Below are 18,017 nucleotides of genomic sequence, written 5' to 3'. Positions count from 1 at the left end.
TGCATTTGAAAATTATCCATATGGTTCTAAAGTATTGTTATAAAAAAGTTATATGAGTTATACTGAAAGCACTTGTCCACATCTTACTAACAAAAGAAGCTTTAGTAACACTGTAGTGTGTGCTTCACTGATCAGGAATAAGACTAGTTAAGAATTTGATTTTGATTTTCAGATATGTTTGCCATATAAGCCCCTAAAATAATCTTGGTTTTCTACTGTAAGGAAAATAAAGCTGTCCAAACACACAGCAACATCAATGTGTGTGACCTTTAAACAAAATGGCATATCTGAGATTGAACGGATTATTTTTCATCATGCATGAATCCCACCAACAGAGTGACAGGATCCTACCTTGCATGGCCAGTATAAGGGTATAATTTGTGCTTATTTATTACGCTTCCTGTCAAAGCATGTGACTCAAATTGGTTTATGATTGGTGATGCTGTCACCATTCACACTTCTGTCCTCTCAAATTACAGGCCAGTAAATATAACAAATAACTATTTGCTGTTTCATTTTGTATACATTCCTACATACATCTTCTGGCACCTGCCTTTAGGTTTTGCAAACTCAAGTTCTCAAGTCAACTTTAACCATACCTGCCAACTTTCTAAAGTTGGCTTCATGAAGCCTGCTGGGGAAGGTGGGCGTGATGGGGGCGGGGCTCCAAAATTTGCGTCATTTTGGACCAGCCCCTGTGACGTAATGATGCAAACACGTCTTTTTACAGCAGGGGGCGGGACCAAACGCAGCGATTCCCGGTGAATCGCAGCGTTTTGGACCTAATTCTGCCTACTTCACTAGGAAGTGGGCAGAGCCGGGAGATTGCCGCACTCTCCAGGGAGTCCATGAGACTCTAGCAAAATGCGGGAGTCTCCCGGACATTCCGGGAGAGTTGGCAAGTATGACTTTAACAGTTTGGCAGCAAATCAAAACAATCAAACTGCCTTCAAATTGCTTCAAATATTATATTTTTCACATATTCCTTTACATAATGCTAGCTAATAACATTCAAAAATTCATATTTTGGATGTAAGTACAGCTTATCGAACCAGATAACATTCTTCTCGGAATTGAAAAAATATGACATGTTGGCTACTTTCCAAACATACCCTTCTTTCTCATGCTCATCAGAAACTAAGTGAACGGCATGGGGAAAACATTTTTGAATGAACTCCTCTGAGTTTGATCAGATAAAATGAATATTAACCACATCTGCACATAGCACAGATACATGGCATAATTAACCCTCTCCTGTGAAATATATGGATATTATAAATTACTAAGAATGATCCACGGCTCCATCCTCCAAAGCACATTTCATCTGATAACTTGGTTGAAATAAATTCTGTAGAATGAGGCAACACTGTTACATGCCAGAGATTACATTTGTATTTTCATTTGCTATGAACAGTCCCATGCTATTTCCTTAGCTGTTAATGTATTGGAATTTGTTGCATGGAGCTGTTACATGGGGCCCTTGCAAGCAAATTAAATAATCTACCATGAAGTCCAGAAGTTGCTTGTCTGTTGCAGCATCTTACATTTTTTTAATGTAAAAGATTAGCATGGCTACGTGTGTAATATTGTCTTTGTAATAAAAATCATGACCTTTGTCAGGTAACAGTTAGATTAATATACTGGTAGTAGGTAGTATTTGCGGTGGTACTTACAGCTGTCTATATACAATTCTATAGGAATAAACATCAAATACACATGGTAATAAAGCTAAACATCTAAAAAACAGTACTTTTCTGATATGGATGGATGTTGGGTCTTGTCAGTGACAAAGCTGCGGATAAATCCTTCTAACTAGAGACTTTACCCGCTCCTTTCCTTTCTAGAAATTGATTTCTCAAGGTTTAAAATTTCGAGAACACCATCCTGATTTTTAGGGTGAATATTAAAAAAACATACTAATCTATTTAAATAAATAAATAAATAAATAAATAAATATATATATATATATATATATATATATATATATATATACACACGAGAAACATCTAACCATAACTTAAATCCAGTATGTTACATACAGTTGTCAGTTTGTAAACTATGAGCATGTCCTTGACAAATTCTATATGGCACAGGTCCATTGGCAGTTTCCTGAACAGCTGTCAGAAATGTCTCCAAGACACATTTTTATTGCACCAAGATAATGATGAATTTCTCTATAAGATTATTTCTGTACAGGAGAGGTTAGGATCTACAGCACAGCATAAAGCCCTTTTCACGTTGAAATATTGGCCACAAACTCTACAATCTTAACTCCTACAGACTGTCATAATTATTTAACTATCAATTTACAGTTGATTTATTATATATGACATTGTATTTGACATTTATTGTTTAGACAAGAATATTAGTGATTTATTTAGCGTGTAAAAATATGCTCCTGTGCACTTCCTCTAGATACCTTTGGACAGTTAAATGTTTTTACTTCATCTCACATTTTTGCATATGTGGCTCACAAGCCAGCCCTAGTTAGATGCAAGCCCCTGTACCTGGGAGGTGAGTGCATCCGATTTTAACTGCATCTTAATAGTGTTTAAAGCATATAGGTCAGTGTAGGACCTGCATATAATGAGGTGCCCCTGATGCTGGGATGCAGGCTTAAATGTTTTGATTAAAATAGCACAGTGCAGTGTTAAGGATAAGCACTGACAACAACTGTTTGTTTTGTATACATATATGGGCATTTATTTTGGCACACAGCTGGTACCATATATAATATGGGATATAACAAGCACGGGCGTATTTCTTCTCACAATTTTGCATCTGACGTCATGTGAATCATACAACTGCTCCTAACCTGCATGCTAGAGAGCCACATGAGAGATAGATGAGTGCGCACATAGCCTGACAGGGCTCATCTTAATTTCAGGCGTGAATAAAAATTATCAGATCAATTTCAATTGGTTCATCCTTGGAAATGTCAACCATGTGGCAGCACATATGTAGTATATGCAGATATTTTGGAGCAATTTGCCAATATGGTGCTGTTCTTACTGGTTGTGTGGCCAGCATAAAGTTTACTCAATAAATATTGTGCATCACTAATAGTATGAATGAGATTATTCTGTGTTCCACTGTTTCTATAAATTAATTTCCAATGGCTCTATTCTAGTGTAATTCCCACTTGTATGGATGTGCCCGAGTAATGCACCCGAGTGATGTGGAAGTGAATAACGCCACTTTTGTTATGTGCCAGTGGGGGGAGTGTCAGGACTGGAACATTTCAATTTCTCCGGTAACTGTTGAAACCTTCTAGCTTTGAGTTAGAAAAAGGGAAAACCTGGAACACAGTTTAACTCATTCAGTTTTGGCATAAATTTTCTTTTTGGTGAGTGATTCCTTTGACTTCCCTCTGGACACTGGGGCTAGAGATAGTGCCAACCACTCAGTGTTAATTATAACTCAGTATGGGTTTCGAAAGGTAGATTTCAGAATTTCACTGGTACGAGAAGTGTAATAAAGTGCCAGAGAGAGAGAGAGAGAGAAAGAGAGAAAGAGAGAGCCTAAGTTCAGAGAGGGAGTCTGTGGAACCCAGTGAGAGGCAAAGAGTAGATAGTTATATCAATCTGAGTCACGGTAAGGGTTCAGGAGATGCAATCAAACCATGTGCTGTCAGCCTGACTTGGCAGAAAAATATGTGTTAGGAGTATGGTTGTTCACTTTGAGAGGCATTCTGAGAGGTGAGTGTGTGTAGAGACGATCTACCTGTATTTTCCAAGAGTGGCAGAGCAAGAAGGGATACCATGAAGAAATGTGAGAGCAGGGTGAGTGAGATGGCCTTGGTAGCGTTGAGACTATGCACAGTGACAGTCCCAATCATTGAGAGTGCCAGCTTTGGGATCATTTTTGTGATATACCTTAACGGTGACTTATTCAGCCAACAACTGTACTAAGAGAAAAGATGTCATACAAGTGATTATTAATTTCATCATAGAGATGATCTGGTTCTTATTTATTTGTGCACTATACCTTTACTAGGATACTATGCCAGTGTCTGCTCCACACCTAACTTTCTTATTACAAATCCTGCATGTACAGGGGCACCTGCCTGTCTCCATTAAGGCTAGGATAACACAAGCCATTTTTAGCCTAGTGTTTATGTGAGATTAGTAGCATGAGACAAATCTCATGATCTGTAACCAATGGACACAAACTGAAGAGTCTAATGTGAATCATTTCAGACAATTGTGCAATGAAGAAAGTAATAACTGCTAGTGTAGCACTAGTCTTAAACCATTAAACCACACAAGCCACGTACCCTGTACGCTGTACACATAAAACTTAGAGATAAACTGAATCACTGTTACCTGTGATGTAATCTCCTGTCTTGGGTTTAGCCCAGTCTAGAATGACAAAGGAATGACAACCTTCTACAGCCACAACAGTGATATTATATGAGATCTTTTGGGGAGGTAAAACGTCATCTTTTATTTCCTTAGGTATAAGATCTGCTAGATTCTCCACTTGGAAGTGTTCCAGGGCATCGTTGAGAGAACATGGAGTATTTGGGTCCTTACTTATATATGACACATAAGGAGCTATGAAGATAAGAAAAAAAAACATTATATATAAATATTTGTTTACAAATGTAGCAATGAATGTGAAAGTAGGATTAACTGTATTGTAAATGTGTGCTAGAAATAATAGTAGTCTTTTTTTTCCTGTTCTTCCTGTTATGGCAACTATATACAAAACATAGTCAGTTACTGTATTAAAAAAAACCATTATGCTGGTTATTAAAATGCAACAATTAAAGCATGTATTTTAAAATGCCATCACTGATTTATCTGTTAGTACTTGTGATATCGATAACTTATCATATTGTTAGTATAATTAGTTATGCAATCTCAGCCTTACCTGACACTGCTATCGCCAGCGGTAACCCCCCCCCCCCCCCTCCAAAAAGTAAAGAAGTAGGATTTGTCGGCTGTTGCAGGAGATGGCAATTGCATGCGGAAGCCTATTTAACAAGTATCACACTAGTATTTGTACAATCTCTGTAACTCTTATGTTATTGCATGCCAGGATAGTGAAAACCAATCAAAATAATTGATATATAGTTTATTCTTTGAATAAAACACTGTTTTAATATGTAAAGGTGTTTTTTTCATTTTCTATGTTTTGTAAAAATAGTTTTTTATGTTTTACTTCTTGAATACATACACCTGTAACGGACAGCTTAAATCTGGGCTGCCAGTTCCCCTCCGCATGCACAATCTGGAAAGATTGCCCCTGGATGCGTGTGTCTGCTGAGACCGCCCAGTGAGGCAGTAAGTTAACCCTTACTGCTCAGACAAGTATTTCTCAGCTGCCACTGCAATTTTTTAACACTTTGATAAACCTTATCTCTGGAAACCACATCTCACTCCTACCTACAAGACTTCTCCACTGCTGCTATCCACTTATGGAATTCCCTACAATGTCCCATTACATTCTACCACAGCCTTCAAATCTTTAATCGCTCTCTGAAAACCCCTCTTTATTAGAGCTTACCCTACTCCCACCCATACTAACCACAATAGTGCACCCTCATAACTGTTCCAATCTCCATTCTAACACACACTTGCTTCTCTTGTCTCAGCTGTGCCCTCTACCAATTAGAATGTAAGCTCCCTCATGAGCAGTGCCCTCAATATGTTTTGTTCTCATGTCTACAGTTATTTTTGTCTACCATGTATGTCCCTGTTTTATGTATGTCTTGTTTTCCTCACCATCCGGTGGTGTAGGGTACTGTGGCGCCTTATAAATCAACAACAATAAGTGAGTCCCCACGCTCGTTGTCTCCACTTCTTTAACCAGCATAGAGTTTAACGATAGTGCTGGCTATTCATTTAAGGCGAAGGGGACCCACACCATCACTTTTATTTATTTATTTTTATTTCAATATTTTATTTTTAACAGAAAAGATATGACAGACATCATTATTACCTAAGCAGCCCCTTGGCGCTTATCATTGAATTTGGTCCAAAGAAGGAAGCAAACATAGCCCTTGTTCTATATTCATCATTATTAGGTTGATGATGATGACTGCCGCATCTAAACACCAGAGCGTATCTTTGCTGCGGCTGCACGTACATGCTGTATTTAAAGTTTCACATGTCTTACTCAACTCAAAATATAACCATAAAGCAGCAATTTTCCAACCATAGTTTTATTCCCCCCACTCCCCGCCCCTCTCCCTGTTGGAGTCCCTCAGAGCTTTGTTCTCAGCCCTCTACTCTTTTCACTCTATACCTCCTCCCTTGGTGCTCTCATCTCCTCCTTCGGTCTTCAGTATCACCTTTATGCTGACGACATCCAACTCTACATCGCCTCGCCCGATCTTTCCTCCACCCTCCTCTATTGTGTATCTGACTGCCTCTCTGCCATCTCCTCCTGGATGTCCTCGCGCTTTCTCAAAATTAACATCTCTAAAACTGAACTCATTGTCTTTCCTCCCCCCATGCTCCCCTCCCACCATGACCTCTCTATCACTGTTAACAACACCACCATCTCCTCTGTCACCCAACTTCACTGCTTGGGCATTACCTTCGACCCCTCTCTTTCTTTCGTCTACCACATTCAATCCCTTGCCCAAGCCTGTCGCTTCCAACTTTGCAACATTGCCCGCATCCGGCCCTTACTCTCTCAGGATGCCACCAAAACTATCATCCTCGCACTCATTATCTCCCGCCTCGATTATTGCAACCTCCTCCTTACCGGCCTCCTCCTCTCCCATCTCGCCCCTCTCCGCTCTATTCTCAATGCGGCTACAAGATTCATCTTCCTCTCTCGCTGCTCCTCCTTCGCATCCCCTCTCTCCCTTACCCTACAGTGGCTCCCCATCCCCTACAGAATCCTTTTCAAACTCCTGACCACCACGTACAAGGCTCTAACCCAGTCTACTGCTCCCTATATCTCTAACCTCCTTTCCATTCACACTCATGCCCGCTCCCTGTGCTCGGCCAATGATCATCGCCTCTCCTCCATTCTGGTCACCACTTTCCACTCCAGAATCAAAGACTTCTCCCGTGCAGCCCCCTTCACTAGAACAACCTCCCTCGCTCCATCCCTCTCTCTCCTTATCTAAGCTCCTTCAAACGGGCACTTAAAACTCACCTGTTCCTCCAAGCCTACCAACCTTCCACCTAACCCGTTCTCCCCTCTCTCCTCCTGGCCCCTTTTCTCCGCAACATACGTCATCATCATCAGCTCCCTTTGTGCCTGAGGTTTGTTCACCCTCCCTTAGGATGTAAGCTCATTTGAGTAGGACCCTCTTCCCTCCTGTCTCCATACCTGTTCTTCTGCTCCGTCTTTACTGCCTTAGCCTGCCAGGAGCTTCTGAAGTTTTAGTATTTTTTATTTATTGTTCAGTAATGTTTTATCCTGTATAGTCTACTGTTTGTGCAATGTACGGCGCTGCCGAACTCTTGTGGTGCCTAACAAATAAAGGATAATAATAATAATATTCCAACATTCAGAGCATATTTTTGCGGCTAACTCTAAATCAAACCCTATAAGTAACTAATTTGTGTATGTATTATTTAAATAGAAGATCAGAAAAGAGGCAAAAAGTTTCAGGCAAAAAAATAATTAACATACCAGAAAATCTTTTCTTTCCAGATGCATCAAATTCTGACACTATGTTGTGGTCAAATGACTTTATCTCTGATTCTTCAGTAAGAATGGGAGAATCTGTTGTTGTTGCTGCTGTAGTTGTTGTTGGTATTGGTTGCTGTGTGGTCTCAAATAGCTCATAGTCTGAAAATATTGTGTTATAAAGTTATATTAAAAAGTAAACCAAAGGAACATATTGCTAACTTTTCAATATAGACATTTCAATCTACAGATATTAATTAATTTATTATACAAAAAGTACCATTTTGCATATATTGTTTTGGACCATTTTGAGTGTCATATGAATATCACTGATTTGCATGATTTAATAATTTTTTCAGATAAAAAATACAGCTTATGACAGAAGGGTAAATTTACTAACCTGTGGTTTGTTTAAACCACAGGTTTCCAATTGTTTTGATGTGTGGTTTGTAAAGTAAGCGATTTTTTAAAGGTTTAAAACCACAATCCAGATTTTGACACATGGGGATATAGAAACAGTTCCATGTAGTAAACAGCAGCAGCATGCTTATTTCAGATATTATATAACATAGCAATATTAAAGAGTCATACACAAATGACTCATGCATTTTTTAATCATGCAATTGACATGTTTTTATTGCATGTAAGTGTGCCTCAGTAGTAGAAAGGTTAGACTTATCACTGACTAGACATTTTAATTAATCTGATAAAAGGAAAAATATTGGCTCATAGTTCTCTATGCAATCAGTGTCAAACCTAAATACATGCTCTCTGAAGGACCCCACAAACTTCATGATTCTTTGCTAGCACCTTCAAAGCCAAGAAATATGATATTTGCTTTATAACAATTATATTTTTCACATAATTTCATTAAAATATTACTGAACCACATTGGCTTATATTTAAATATATGAAGGTAAGTGACCCAAGTCATCACCAGATGAAATAGTTGATTTCCTGTGTGGTCAATAATTATTACCTTGATCAAGATCAGGGTACGTAATAATCTTTGCAGCTGCAGTGGTAACAATTAGGTCTTCACCAGAGTAGCTATCTGTTAGGAGAGGGTGAAATGAAGACATTATAACACAATAGTTTATCCCCTAAAGACAGTGAAAAAAAAATAACTTTCCTGCTGTTGAACTACAATCATTAAAATTCTTAGGAAGAAGCATGAATTAGCCTCAAGGTGCCGGCGGACATTGAATCGATGTCCGGCAGCGCACATTGCCTGCTATTAAGGTATAGAAATCTCTGCTCATTTTCCCTTTCATGTCTATGAGACATGAGAGAAAATGAGTGGAGATTTGAGCAAAAACTCAATGTGTATCCATGGACTGTTGCGGGGACCCATCACGTCACTTCGCGGCCAACAGAATTCTAACTTTATCCAACACTAAAAATGTATATTTATTGAAAAAGAAAGATATTTACAAATTATCCCCATGGCTGAATTAAGTGGAATACTTGGTTTGTCAATATAAAATACTGGAAGGGGTCTGTATTAGCTGAAAGAGAAAGCAGGTTGGTATTGTCCACTAGCCACTAGAAAGGGGTCTGTATTGTACAATTGCCAACTTAACCATCACCATCAGAATGGACTTGCTTTTTTTACCATGTGAAGCAAGTTATATGTATTATCTTTGTTTCATACAGGAGCATCACATCATTACTCTGTGCTATTGAAGACCCTGTTCTTTCACTATTTAACTTTCAGTCTGTGGCTTACTGCTTGTCTCCGTAACCTAACACAATGTCCCGGTTATATGGAGCCCTATCCTCATTTGCACATTTACACAAACGAACAGATTAAAATACACAATTCTGTGTTACCCTCTGAGTAACAATCAGGCTTGTCATCAGGTCCCATGATCATATTTCCTTCCTCATCATACTGTGAATAAGAGCCTGGTGGACAGGTAGGCATTAGTGGTTCTTCAGTAGTGGGCTCAACAGTAGTTGGTTCAAGTGTAGTAATGGTGGTTGTAGTTGTTGTTGGTATAGTTGTTGTAGTAGGGATAGTTGTAATCCTTGTTGTAGGTGGTCTGGTTGTTCTTGTGACTTCAAGGCCCCTTAGAGGTCTCCCTCCTAGGCTCAGAACTGGCCTGTCCTGAGCACTTGCTACAGGCTTACTAAACCTTCCATGTCCAAACAGAGGTAAACCATCAGGACTGACAACTGGAGTGCCATTAAAATCTATAATTACAAGAAACATTACTAGATGAGACTAATAGCACTACATAGATATATGTATATATATTATGTGTGTACTATATGTATATTTACAAGGGATAACATGGAGTTTTAGGAAAGTAATTGTTGATTTGCATTGAAATTAATAATAGTACTTTAGTGTTACCTGCATTTAAAATTTAATATAAATGTCTTTATATGCCTTTTTTACATTTTTTATTAGCTTGTGATGTAACCTCTATAGCACATAATTTCCATTCCTATACAACGTACTGTTTAATAATCATATAATTACAATCATAAGTAGTTGTATGAAATTCAGTGTAAGTTTAGGCCACAAATAGTATAGTTGTTAATAAAATGGTGTAATTCTAATCTACATTTTTTATGTGTTTTATTGCATATACGGTAGTACTCTAGTATATTTAATATACAGCATTATCTTCAGAGTAACTTTCTGGTAACATCACACTTAAAAATCAAGGTTTAGTTTTTACAAACATTTCTAAATATAACTTTTTGAATGCCCAATGCTAGTATTTTTATTATCTTAAATCTGGTACTTACTTACCGACAACGGTCCGACCATCTCCTCCCAATTTTATGCGAAGAGGCTTTCCTTGGGAATCCTGTAGATATCGTCCTTCAGGGTTAAGAACCAGTCCACGATTTAAATCTACAACCTGAAATTAATCAAACTGTAATGGCAACGTATATCTTCTGCAAATGATACACATATGTGATTGAATAGTATACACAGTAATTAACCTCCAAATACACGTCATAGGGGAATTAGCTCACATTTTTATTTCTGATATTTGATTTCTCTCCTGGAGAGTAGAGATCTCCCAAGATGCAGACCGCTGGATTTTAACTCTGTCCACTACCTTCATTGCTCCCTGGAGAATTCAAATATGATTTCAACATGTATAGTTAGGTGGGTTCACCTAGCTGATTGGGAATGATTGCTTAAAACACTGTGATGATTCACAGGTACATTGATGATGAGGATGATGATGATTATGATGAAGAAGACACACCTTTATTCTACTACTTTTACCTTCTGCCTTCCATTAATGTATTGTAGACAATGTACATGAAGCTTACATTCTTAGAAATTATTTTCTAGGAAACGGATTGTGTACAACATGGCACAAAAAAATCTATAAAATGTTCCTAATACCTATAAAGTGATGAAAGCCAGATGAAGTACAGGAACTGAAAGCAGCGAGACTGGCAGTGATTAAATACATGCTGTGTACTAATACACCATTATTACAACATGGGCAATCGAAATAAAACACCAGCAATTACTGGGTCCTTCTACCATAAATTTCCCGCTGTTCAAATAAATACATTGCTGTTTTAGATGATAGCACAACAGCATAATTATAAGTGAATAAAGAGAAAACAACATTTTACCATTTTACATGTATAATAAAAGCTAACCATCTTTAGAAGATTGCAGAAAGTATGTATAAAAATGAACGTGACAAGCCTTTTTCTTACACATTTACTGTTTTAATGAAGATCAAACCTCCTCTAGAATAAGTTATATAGAGTGTCTGACAGCTTCTGCACACCCCAAGCAATATGCCACAATTCAATGTAGCTATGATACTGATTTCAGAGTGGGTTATACCACAACTAGCTGTATAAAAATAAGCATGAAGTATTAAAAAAAATAATTAAACCTAGAAATAATCGTACATACGTATAAATATAGCAAAAGAAAACTAGACAACACCCTTGTGCCTTCCAAGCCTGTCTAGCTGTGGCAACATCTAAATCTGAGATACCCCATACCTACTGATAACTGGAAATTGGGAATTAGGATTATTGAGGAGAGGGGGTGAATTATGCACTGCCAGGTCATCAATTACTAGGGATACTAGTTTGGATGTATGTGTATAGCCCCAGTTAGTTGATGGAAAATCAGCAAACTGGGACATATCTATGACAAAGATTAAAGTCAACCAATTGTGACAAATAAGGTAAAACAAACATAGTAATTTATTCCCCCTAATTATGTAAATGTAGAGATTCATCATTCCAAGTAGACGGAGGGAAGAACTAGACTGTCCCGGGAAAGGCCAACACTCTTCAGCTTTAGGTAGATGTATATTTGTGCATCTACAGTGCAGTGTAAAAAATGTGCTCTCTCATTTACATGGCATCATATGGGATAGCATCCATTTACAAGCATTACTGTCTAGGAGCCTAGCACATCCCCTGTACCCTTGAACATGAATCCCCACCAACAGCACAATTGTTATTCCGCTACCTTATGTATCAATTCTTCCCTACACCTCTTAGATTGTAAGTTTATTCAGGCAAGACCATCTTTGCCTTCTTTTTCATGACATTAAACATCACATGTTTGTAGCATGATCTCCTCAAAGTAAAGTGCTGAGTTAAATGTTGGCATTTTATATATAAAATATTGTGAGATGGTGAATGGGGTTAATTAGGGTAGAAATCACCTCGGGGCTGATCTCTTATCTCTTATAACTCTCACACTGTCTAGTTAAATTCAGTATATACCAGCAAAACCACCTTCTTTGTGCACTTAGACACTATCTTTGCATGTATGGATGCAGGATCTCACAATTTTGCACTTTTTACCCTTTTATCCAGTTATCTTATCCCTCTCCTACAGTGACATATATTACATGCAGTTTAGACTTTAAGCAAGTTCTCACATAAGGAATAGTCTAAAATAGTAAATATTGTTGCTAAAAGTTAAAAACAAAGTCTTTGGTTGAAGTACCATTTAGAAGCGATGGTATGTAAATTTACATGTAGTTGGACAATGAATTAGAAATTTTTTAGTTTGTTGTAAAATTTTTATAAAATAATGGCAAGTACACATACCCTAGTGTATACCTCTGCTAGTACTTGGCATCTTGACTGATCGACAACCTCTGAACCCAAATTCTGCAAGTCATCTCCAAAAAGTTTTTAAAAAAATGTTAGCTCCTGCCTCCTTCCACATCATCACATATTTAGCTGGCAATTTTCAGTTCTCGGTTGCAATCTTCTGAAGCAGTCTTTCCTATTTGGGCGTAGTTTTATGACTGCTTTTGCAGTTCTAATGCTTTGTTGGCGTTATTGGTTCTCCTAACTTCAACTTCCTTTCAATTCTTCCTACACTCCGAGGTGAAATGTTAGCAGCACGTGCAATGGTTTACAGACATAGACTATAAATCAGAACGTATTTACTATATATTAACTGTTTTTGAAGCACAAACCTTAAAAATACACAAAATAAAAATTCCTTATCCATTGTCCAACCACTGTAGAAGTGTTGGTGTGGAAAATGTAATGGGAATGTAAGTGAATGGAAGCTGATAGCTTCACAATGAAGGCAGTAGGAGAAGTGGTTGTATGGCATACCACCGTAATCACTCCCCCCCCTCCCACTTCGACCACTGAAAAAGGTAATAAAAATAGTAACATAAAATTTATAAAGAAGGTTGCCCTACCCACTTTGTTCCTTCAGGACCATAAATCATCCTCTGTCCATTGAGTTTGTCATTACTTGTAGATGGTGTGTTTCCATTAGTGTTGAGCCTTGGAGTCAGATTGGGCCTTCCATTATTGCCTGTATATATGGGCAAACACATGAATAAAGTAAATATTAATAGCATAACTACAAACGTTATGTCAATATAGCATGAAGTAAAAAGCTATATTTACACAATATTTACAGGCACACACTTATCAATCATCATCATCATCACCATTTATTTATATAGCGCCACTAATTCCTCAGTGCTGTACAGAGAGCTCATTCACATCAGTTCCTGTCCCATCGGAGCTTACAGTCTAAATGCTCTAACACACACACAGACCGAGAGAGAGAGAGAGAGAGAGAGAGAGACTAGGGTCAATTTGATAGCAGCCAATTAACCTACCTGTATGTTTTTGGAGTGTGGGAGGAGACTGGATTACCCAAAGGAAACCCACGCAAACACGGGGAGAACATACAAACTCCACATAGATAAGGCCATGGTCGGGAATTGAACTCATGACCCCAGTGCTGTGAGGCAGAAGTGCTAACCACTGTGCCAAATTCAACAAATGTTAGCATATATTTAATCTATTTAAATATAAAAAGTAAAGAATTTTAAAAATTTACATAAAAGGCTGTCAACAACCAGTTAAAACACTCCAGGATAATTATGTTTCTTAGAAAGGGCAATTTTCATTTTAGTGAACTTTTATTACCTTGCAATTTTGATCAGATTAACAACGTTAGTGGGTATTGCTTCATTCAGCTGTTTACAGTATCTGATACCCAGGATTTATGGACTGAACAAAAGTTGTTTACAGTTTCTAAATTAACCCATAGTGACTTTTTCGAACCTGGCTTCTATGTCTAGAAATGGCCATTTCCTATAACCATCATGGCTTTGTTCTCTCTTTAAGTTATCAATTTTCTTAACTTATGCCCATTAATGGTTTCTTAAAATAAATAATATGCTGCCTTTACTTTAAGTTTCATGTGTTTTTCTGTTATGTTTTCATTTGCATTTGTTCAAATAAGTAGAACTGCATGCTTTCTGTATCTAATGCACTTAGACAATAGATGATGCCCCATTAAAAGCCACCCCAGATCAAGACTTATTGCCAGATGAAAAGCCTTGGTGATGAATCAGAAATCAGAAAACGGTGCCAAGTTTACCCTATATCTTCCCTCACAACTCATTAAATTGTAGGGCAAGCAAAGATTAATTATTGGTTGTTTCCACACATAAAATAGATAGGAATCCTGAATCACCGACCTGCCTTTTACTAAGAGAAAAAACCTGCCTTGTTGTAAAAGATTTCCCTTGCAATTCAGGCAACAAGAATTCAAACCATTCAAAGCAAGTTACATGGATTACTTGAAAATATCTAATAAGAATTGTTACTAGAATATATGCTTATCTCTCTATAAATTAGGCAGAATACTATTCAATTTAATGTCCAGCAATAATCCACTGATATGGTCAATTCACTTTTATTCCACATATCAACGTTATCCTAATATACTGTCAGTCATGTCAGTCACCTGTACCAAGGACATGTTATGTTACACAACACACGTGTTTTTTTCACCAAGTATAGACATTCCTGCATTTGTAAGTATGTGCCAGAAAAACAAATTGCTTGCGACATAAAATGTAATATTAATTTTATTATGTGCAGGTATATACAAACTTGATATAAGAAAAGAGTCAGTTACCTTGTCTGTATAATGGCCTTGTAAATTGCCTTCGTAATGGAGATCCTAATCTCGAATTTAGCATTCTCTGACGTAGCAAGGTAGAAGAAAACGTAGGAGATGCATTACGTACAGGAGATGTAGTTGGTGAAGGTGTGGTCCTGTACGATGATGATCTACCATAATTTAATTGTCTTGATATTGATGGAAGTAATCGGTAAGGTGATGCTCTGGTGGAACTTTGAGGTCGACTTGTTGTTGGGGGAACAGTTGTAGTTGCTCTCCTTAATATAACAGATTGTTTAGAATTCATAAAAGAGGAAGAAGCTCTAGATGACTTATCACTAATTTCTTTTGAGGTAGGGGGGGCACTTAATTCTTCTTCATCTTCCAGCTTTGTAGATTGCTTTTGAGAAAAAGTTGTATCCAGGGTGTTTTTGTTATCATTAATATTTCCATTACTATTTCTGTTTTTAAGCAAACGAACATTAGAATAGGAAGATAATCTTGTCCTTAAAGGTGTTGTGGGATTTTCTACCTTTTCAGGTAAGGGCTGTTTTACAGGAATGCTTTGGCTAGTGGTAATTTCTGAAATTGAAAACTCAGATTTTGTTGAAGATGTGGGGGTATGCTTAAGTGGGGCTTCAATTCTTGTAGATGAAATATATGGCTTGCTTAATTTCCTTTCACCTTCAGGAGACATTCTGCCATTTGTCCTATAATTTGGCCTCTGCATTGATGAGTGCGTTGTTCTAGACAAAGGCAAAGACTCTCTCTGTGATATTTTTGTTTGACGTTGACTATCTTCCTCTTCCTCATTGTCAGAGCTATCATCAGGCTGAACAAATGGGTCACTTGATAATGATGTTAAAGAATCATATCCTTGTTTAACTAATGTTTTCTTGAGTCCAACATTTCTGTTCCCTGGTAAATATGAATGTGATAACTTAGTGTTACTTTGAGGATTTTCATCCCTATGTCTTATTTGAGAATTGCTTGACTTTAAGTGAGGAATAGGCATTGCTGAGCCTAATCTAGATGCAGATGTTGGATTTGAGGAAAGTGCTAAATTAGAATCTTGTTTTTTGTATATATTCGGTGTCATTTTTCTTTCCTCTGGCTGTTCTTCATGTTCCTCCTCAGAGTTACTTGATTTTTCATTATATAAATGGGAAGCAACAGAAGGATTTTGACTCTCCTTCGATGTTGTTACTCTTTTCAGTTGCTTAGATTTTGTACTACTATGGTCCTTCTTAACTGGTATATCAGCAGTTTTCCTCTTAGAGGATACCACTGCTGTTGAAGATGTTTTCTGATCATCTTTCTTGGATTTCTGAATGGCAGGCACAATTGGTAAAAGCTTTTCTTTAGGTTTTTTTGTGTGCATTCCTTGATTAGATTTAGAAGACACTTCAGATGAACCTAAGTATGGATCTTCTTTCTTTAAAGGGACCTCTAGTAATTTATCTTCATTAAATTTTGTTATAATTTTTGGGGGTAATGTGGTCGATATAACTGCTGTTGATGTTGTAGTTTGAGTAGCTGCCACTGGACCAATTTTTGAACGTCCATTAGACATTATTTTACGTCCAGCATTAGCGCTGACTTGAGCACTCCGTCTCCTATAGTATTCTAATATATCTACAGCTGATTTTCCAGAAAAAGATGGGACAGAAGGCTTTTTAGTAGAAGATGATACTTTACTATCAATGACCATTGTATTTGGTTTGGATGATTTACTAGTAGTTTGTGCTTCAGTAGTGGTTGCAGTAGTTGTAGTAGTAGCAATAGTAGTAGTAGCAGTGGTAGTGGTTGTAGTAGAAGTAGGAGAAATAGTAGTTGAAGAAACTGTCCTTAGAGCACCTCTGACTAGTGTCTGTTGTCGAAGAGTAGAATGGGATTGTTTGCTATTAGCTTTAGAAGATGGAACTAGTTTAGACTGAGTTTGTCTTGGTATTGTAGCAATAGGATACCTATCATTAGTCTTTCTTGGAGACTGTCTAGCAGGAATTGATTTAGATTTATCACTTTCAGGTAAGTCTTTGTCTTCTTCATCTTCGCTTGGTGAAGGTATCTGAGTAGAATGAGGCTTGTGATATGTGGGCATTTTTTCTAGATTAGAAGACCTTGTAATCCCTGTCATGATGGAAGTCTTACGTGTATCTTTCCTATTATTTATAGAAGTTGCTCCTTTCACTGATGGATTAGATAATGGTGAGATTGGTATAGATTTGCTTTTTTCTAAATTATGTGAATTGTCAACATTATGTACATTCATTTTGATCCCTGAATCTCCTGTACTTGAATCTGTTCGAGATACTTTTGATGCCAAATTATCATAATCTAGATTTAAACTTTCCACCTCTTTACTTTCATTGGTTAACTCTTCAACATCCTTAGACTTATGTTTATCTTCTTTTGCAGAATGAATATCTGACTCATCAAATTCTGAATCCTTGGTCTCATTATTTTCATCTATTACTACCGTAGGTGGAGCAGGCTTTGAATCAACTATCCTTCGCCCTAAATTTAAAGAGTTTGTTTTAAATGGTCTTTTAGCTGTGTTTGGATTATATCGATTATTTAAGAGTGGACGGAATCGTCTCCTTGGACTTGGTGTTGACTGTTTAGGAGTTAATGTTGTAGTCTCAGTATTGTCAGTCACTTCACTTGATTGAGGATTCTCTTCTGAATATGCTGTTTTTCTACTGGCTATCCGTATGTTGTCAACTTTTTCATGTGATAACTTATCCTCATGATGCTTAAAATTTTTTTGGGGAAAAGAGTCCAAAATATCTTCTTCAGAGGATTCGGAAGGAACATTTTTTTCAGGAACCTTTTCTTGCTTAGTCTTTTCTGCTTTTGCATAATCCTCTATTTGAGATTGATGATAACGATTCTTGGTTGCAGTACTAGCTGCAAAAAGCACACAAGTGTCAGTTAACATGTAAATTGATCAACATTTGAATAAAATAAAGAGCCCCTTCGACGTCATCAAAAGTAAAACCGAAGGAAAATA

The 18,017-nt window shown here is 37.3% G+C and overlaps 1 protein-coding gene across 1 annotated transcript in view; it reads right to left on the bottom strand.

Annotated features, from left to right (window-relative positions):
• FNDC1 (fibronectin type III domain containing 1) overlaps positions 1-18,017 on the bottom strand; it is a 134,761-nt gene that overhangs the window by 36,495 nt on the left and 80,249 nt on the right. Inside the window, exons 8-14 of the mRNA XM_075203560.1 lie at positions 15,020-17,914; positions 13,275-13,393; positions 10,361-10,472; positions 9,430-9,792; positions 8,576-8,650; positions 7,600-7,758; positions 4,326-4,556 (exon numbers count right to left, since the gene is read on the bottom strand). Coding sequence (XP_075059661.1) covers positions 4,326-4,556; positions 7,600-7,758; positions 8,576-8,650; positions 9,430-9,792; positions 10,361-10,472; positions 13,275-13,393; positions 15,020-17,914 — 3,954 coding nt within the window. The remainder of the gene's footprint in view (positions 1-4,325; positions 4,557-7,599; positions 7,759-8,575; positions 8,651-9,429; positions 9,793-10,360; positions 10,473-13,274; positions 13,394-15,019; positions 17,915-18,017) is intronic.

The sequence above is a fragment of the Mixophyes fleayi genome, chromosome 3 (genome assembly GCF_038048845.1).
Source record: "Mixophyes fleayi isolate aMixFle1 chromosome 3, aMixFle1.hap1, whole genome shotgun sequence".
NCBI classification, from domain to species: Eukaryota; Metazoa; Chordata; class Amphibia; order Anura; family Limnodynastidae; genus Mixophyes; species Mixophyes fleayi.
This window is presented reverse-complemented; position numbering and strand designations above follow the sequence as displayed.